Below are 6,000 nucleotides of genomic sequence, written 5' to 3'. Positions count from 1 at the left end.
CCAATTTCCACACCGTCCATTGAACGACCGTAACACCTTCACGACTTAGCTTCGTCTCATTGCTTTAGCTTCATCTCGTTGCTAGCTTCACGATGATGCCACATGCACTCAATCCCTCCATAATTTTGAGACCAAACCGCAAAATCGCATCACATGCTTCTCAAAGTGTGATTCATTGTTGCTTGCTTTGACCCTAAACAAGTATTCCGATGTTGACACGTGTACTCCGTCTTGCGATCTTGACCGTCAGTAAGTCTCTCTCATTCCCAATCACTCGAGCTATCTTGTCATTTGCACCGGCATCCTCTTCACTTGACTTTGTCAACATATCGTCTTCATCCATCTTTCTATGCTTTGCTTGACCTCCATGTACACAGCTAGGATCACCCTTGATTCCGTCCAGCCTCCTTGATCATCTGGCACCAAACTCTCCACTTGGCGCTGATCATCCCATAATCAACAGCCAAGTTGCATCCATCACCTGCACAATATTATACAAGCAAACATGTTTCGCCAAACCTCCAAAAATATCTCTAATTAGCCCAACATCAAAATCCCTGTTGAAGGACCAAATTCATGAAAAATTATGAACATCGGATGTTCCGATGTGTACCTGTCTCTGAACACCAGATCATCTAGTGTGTGCACTGATTTCTCTGTTGAAAACCTTTTAGAAAACCCTCCGGTGAAACCTCTGGTGTGTACCAAGTCCATAACCGGATTATCCGGTGAGTACATCTGCATCAAACCCTATTTTGCAACCTCTCTGATAAATGGTCCAGTGTACCCTCCGGTGTTCACTCTGCTCATCGCCAGATTATCTAGTGTACATCTTTTCTATAGCACAAAAACATACTTCTCTAGAAAATTGTCCGGTGTGTACTGAGCTCCATCCCCAGACCATCCGGTGGGTCAAACTCCACCTGACACCAAAAAGACACCTCTCTGGAAAATGCTCCAGTGTTCACATCCCCTGAACACCGAACCATCTGGTGCACAATCTAAGCTTTGCCTCCGTATAGAAAAAAGTTATGGTGTATACTGTCTCTGATCACCAGACTATCAGGTGTGTACAATTTTCTACATACCGAACCATCCGAAAAATACAATTTCTCTGGACTCAGAGACAACACAAACTCTATCTATGTAGGAACGAGATTAGCGACTAGAGGGAGGTAAATAGATGCCTTAACAATTTTTTGCAAAATCGATGTCCTTCTCCTATTTGGATCACCCAACGCACGTCAAAACTCAAGCGGAAGCAAAAATAGAGAGAAGTTTTAACAAGAAAAAATCAAGACAACATGACTCCATGGATGTTATATGAACCATAGGTTTGATTTAAGATCAATCCATATGTCTTAGCACTCAAAAAATCACAACTTACAAAGAAACAAAAAAAAGATGAACACCAAGCAACAAAACTCTCCAAGTTGATTATCTAGGGGCAAGAGAATTCAAGACCCCATCACATGAGCATGTGTATGTGAATTTTATACCACTAGCAACAAGAAGAATAACCTCACAAGATGCTGAAATTTCAGCCCAAAAACCAAAATAAAAATCAAAACCAAAAACCGAAAAACTTCCAAATTTGTAAGGGAACCAATAGATGAAAACTAAAGGAGGGAATTCAAACATATGCAAAAATATAAACTTCATTACTCAAAGAGGCCAGTCCTATTTTAGGCGTATTACAGAGATTTATCTCTCAAAACTCTTACTTATTACATAGGCTAAGCACTCATCATTCTCTTCTCTAAAATCCTAACTCTAAACTCTCAAATGGGTGGCACAAGGAGGATCAAATGGCTGGTTCAAACTCTCTCATAGCCCTACCCCTCTATTTATAAGCCTAGAAAGCTTAACCCCTAAGTTTCTAAGCTTTTTCTCAAAATACTCATCTCTTATAGTACACTCATACCTACCACCGAGAGTATTTTGGTCCATTTTCTTCTCCATTCATCGGACGACCGCAGTGCCTTCATGACTTAGCTTCGCCTCGACACAAGCTTCGTGATGGTGCCACGTACTCCTCCAATCCTCCTACAGTTTTGAGACCAAACCACGAAACTGTATGCATGCTTCTCAAAGCGTAACTCGTCGCCTTGCTTACACATTAAGCAAGTGCTTCTATGTCAACGCGTGTACTTCGTTATGCGATCCTGACCGTCGACAAGTCTCTCCCGCTCCAGATTCCTCAGGCCGTCTTGTCACTTGCACCGGCATCCTCTTCGCTTGACTTTATCAACACGTCATCTCCATTCGCCTTTCATGCTTTGCTTGACCTCCACGTGTTCAGCTAGAATCACCCTTGACTCTGCCTGGCCTCCTTGATCTTCCGGCACCAAGTACTCCGCTTGGTCCTGATCATCCCGCCATCGACCGTCAAGTTGCATCCATTACATACACACCATAAGACAAGCAAACGTATATCTCTAACTCTAATTCCAGTTAGTTTATAATTAATATGCTCAAATAAAATCCCAAATCAATTTAAATCACATCAAAGCTCATACGAAACCGAAGATCATCAAGCCAAATAAATACTAATATCAAATCGGTTAAGGAAGAGCTGCTCCTTGGATTTCAGGGAATCCTGTCTACTTAAACGCAAAGTAGAACGAGAGAAAGAAAGAGAGTAACATCTTTTAAGTAGTTTATCTCACGTGCATCTTAAATATACTCCACCTTAGGCTTCTTATTCTTAATCAGATTTATTTTGATAGCCAGCTTCTTATCTAACAATAAATAAGACATAATTTGGTAAGCACTCACTGAGGCATCTTGGGTTATTGGAAAGACATGAAAATTCTCAATTCTCTACGGCGTCTAGGAGATAGAATATTTCAGAACAAGAAAATCAGACTCATCATAAGTAAATCAAGGTACATTTTTAACTTGTTTTCTCGATTTCTTTTTCACCTTTGGTCAGACATGATTATATTTGCAACATACAGATATACTCATGCAACCTAAAACTCATCAAATCAAAACTACAATCTTGTAAATCACTCATCACAAATAAACTAAGACATATTTTCACTTGGTTTATCACATAAAATGCTCGGGATCTGATCAACAAGATATCACTTCAGAGGACAACAAATTAAAACACTTGGATACGTGTGTTTTCGAGCTGTACACTCATTAGATCATGTCTTACAAGGAAGAATAGTTGAACAATGATACGTATTCAAAATACACCAGCTGTTTGCTTCATAAGGTTGGTCAATTAGCCAATTCTCTATGTAAAGGGTGATAGAAAATGCCCAGCTTGCATAACTCCTTTCAGAGAACGGATATGCTGTTCTATGCTCATCAAAATTCGAAAATAACAGAGTATAGACTTTTAAGGGGGGAGAGAGAGAGAGAGACGGTCTGCACTGAGTTGTTAATAACCACGTGTGCTGCGGATATGCAGGATGTCTTTTCGGTGTGTCGTACTCAATTGTCAGAAGATTATAAACATGTGCACATAAGTTGCATAGCCGGTTTGTCAAACTTCTGATGAATCTGCTCTCTCTAGTACAAATATGTTCTCCTTGTCATCTCTTCCAATCCGCAAGGATTCATCGACATATCTATTCAGAATTTGAGGAAGACACTGTATGCAAAATGGTTAAGTCTGCTGCCATTGCTTTGGTAACAAAAAATATCTTGGTGATTGATTGATTGAAGAGCTATAAGTATATTAAAGAAGGAAGAAAGCACTAAAACAATCTGTGGTTAAAAAAAGGATACGTTATCTCTAGCCAACCCTCTGGGTTAAATATGTCCAGGAGCATGTCGTAGTTCTTCTGAAATATATTCATCAGCTGCATATCCAAATTGGACATTCAATCAAGAGAAACATTATATTTACAAGCCTATGGTACCATTTATGTTATGGAAATAAATAGAATAAATTCTTACCTGATCTGGGGTGATTGTTGAACTTTCAAGCTTGATATCCACTCTCTGAAACAAGAAGCTACAAGTTGTGAGGAAGTTCCAGGCTTTTAGGGATCAGGACGAACCAATTTCTAACCAAAATCAGGAATGAACAGCAGAAAAAGGCCTTACTGTTTGACTAGTAGCGTTGTATGAAGCTTCAATAATGAGCTTCCCCGACAATATCTTCAATGCTCTCGCGCTGAACTTTATCACATTTACCGCCTTTTCCTTTGGGTGTAGAGAAGTGACGCTAAATCTCCATTTATTTCAAGTAATAGCAAAATCAAACTTACTTGGGTTGCGATTAGAATCAGATAACACTCAGTTCAGAGACTGACTTCATGGCTATACCCACGAAAGTATTTACCCCAATTCAATTTGCGTAAGCCAAAATAAGATAGATATGTCTGCTGTCGTGTAAGAATGAGCAATTCAAAACATTCCTGCGCAATCCAGTGTGCAGGATCTATCTTATGATACTTCACTATCCAAAATGTACTAATGGAGGTATAGAAGTATGAGCTGATCAGCACAGGACAGTGTATATTGATGGAAGAAAAGGAGAAACGTATACAAGTGGTAGCCCACAGCAATGCAGGAAGATTAGAACGAAGTGGCATGTCGCAAACATTGGCACGCCGAAACTCCATGGGTAACATTTACTGACCTCTTTGACATCAATTATCTGGAGGAAATCCCCTAAGCTGATGAAATCCCGCAGTCCGAGCTTGGTCCTCTTTTTCCCCAGTATCGAGATCGTGCTATAGATGAGCTTCCAGCATCCATCCACCTTTTCAAGCATCCTCCCAACACCCCACTATCAGTACTTCACTGAAGTAGTAGTTGCATACACTTTCGAACAAACTAGTAAGAGTATTTATCCATCTTTTTTCATTTTGTGGATACATTGTTTAAGTTACCAAGACAGTAGCTAGCGAGAATTAGTCCTATATTGATGCAGTACGAATGCAAGATATAATTAACGTTTTAACACTTGGAATATCAAATATTAGAGCTGTAGTACTCTGTTAAGTCCATCGTAGTTTATACATTCGTACCTTCTCCTGCAGCTCTGCGGTGGGCTCCGGCGTGGGGTTCCGGGTCTCGAGCAGCTCCACCAGACCATGGATCTCCGACCTCTTAGCGGAGGTCATCCCAAATATCCCCCTGTTGGTGCCTTCCAGAGCTCGGTACAGCGCGTCCTTGACATCACCCACAGCCTCGTACCCAGCGGTCCCCGCCCAAGACAAGTTGCTCTGCTTCTGCTTTGGAGGCACGGCAGCCACCGACGTCCACCTCCTGCGCCGTTGCCGAGCGCGAAGAGTGCAATGCGAGAACGCTCCCCTCCCGCTCGTCGACGTCGCCGGATATGGAGCGAGGCGGCACTGCGCCGACGGGAGGAGGAGGGAAGCTGCCATGGCAGAGGCGAGCTAGTGAGCGTGCTCACGGTCGTCGCAGGGCGGCCTCAGCTCCATGCTCTCCTGCTCCCGCGCGCGCGCACCCGTGCGAGCGAAGCCTTGCTTCTGGAGGCGTTAATACGTGGGTGGGAGCTGGCCGGCCTCTGGCTGCTGAACTCTGGCCACATCTACGAGGATAACGTTCCACATCAGGCCTAGTTAGCTTTGTTTGTAGTTGGGCAGTGGCTGCTGTCTAGGACATGTGCTAGTTTAGATAGGTTGTTTAGAGCCTTGCTAATTCGCCCGCGAGCAGCCACCGATAGCTAAACAACAAGGAGCGCCCGGCCCACCATCTCACCCGCCGCCGCCTCTGACAGCGCCCCTCGGCCATCTTCCTCGCCTCCGCCTCACGGCCCACCTATTGTCGTGGCCGCTAGCGCTGTGGCCACCCGCCTCACTACCGTCAACCCGTCCTCCCACCGTCGCCCCACCCTCCGCTAGTCTCTATAGGTCCTCACCCTTATCACCAACACCGCACACGGGTGCTCCTCCACCGTCCCCTCGGTGGCACCTCCGTCCGGCTGGCCTTAGCCCCCCTCCTCTACCCGTCACCTCCACCTCACCGCCTATCGCCCTCGGACCTCCCTCTAGGTCCGCTAGACAATGG

The 6,000-nt window shown here is 43.9% G+C and overlaps 1 protein-coding gene across 2 annotated transcripts; it reads right to left on the bottom strand.

The window, feature by feature from the left end:
* Positions 1 to 3,093: 3,093 nt before the first annotated feature.
* On the bottom strand, positions 3,094 to 5,521 carry LOC133888617 (fibrillin protein 5 homolog). 2 transcript variants are annotated; one of them, XM_062328928.1, is made up of 6 exons: positions 4,995 to 5,521; positions 4,604 to 4,726; positions 4,066 to 4,164; positions 3,916 to 3,960; positions 3,745 to 3,818; positions 3,094 to 3,607 (listed from the first exon to the last, which is right to left on the bottom strand). In XM_062328928.1, the coding sequence occupies exons 1-6, from the start codon at positions 5,352 to 5,354 to the stop codon at positions 3,589 to 3,591; spliced, it is 720 nt and encodes a 239-aa protein (XP_062184912.1). In that variant the 5' UTR covers positions 5,355 to 5,521; the 3' UTR covers positions 3,094 to 3,588. The 2 variants fall into 2 exon arrangements, with proteins under 2 accessions (XP_062184912.1, XP_062184911.1); XM_062328927.1 differs by having other exon boundaries at positions 3,094 to 3,584; positions 4,995 to 5,519.
* Positions 5,522 to 6,000: the final 479 nt, after the last annotated feature.

This window comes from Phragmites australis, chromosome 13 (genome assembly GCF_958298935.1).
Source record: "Phragmites australis chromosome 13, lpPhrAust1.1, whole genome shotgun sequence".
In the NCBI taxonomy this organism is placed as follows: domain Eukaryota; kingdom Viridiplantae; phylum Streptophyta; class Magnoliopsida; order Poales; family Poaceae; genus Phragmites; species Phragmites australis.
The sequence above is the reverse complement of the archived record's forward strand: the minus strand, read 5'-3'. Positions and strand labels throughout refer to the sequence as shown.

Bases quoted from the DNA above. Each gene is read 5' to 3' on its own strand.
- LOC133888617 (XM_062328927.1), bottom strand. From the start codon at position 5,354: ATGGCAGCTTCCCTCCTCCTCCCGTCGGCGCAGTGCCGCCTCGCTCCA. The intron at 4,165-4,603 runs GTCAGTAAATGT...CTACACCCAAAG, and splicing joins AGATAATTGATGTCAAAGAG to GAAAAGGCGGTAAATGTGAT. The intron at 3,585-3,744 runs GTATCCTTTTTT...AATTCTGAATAG, and splicing joins GAGGGTTGGCTAGAGATAAC to ATATGTCGATGAATCCTTGC.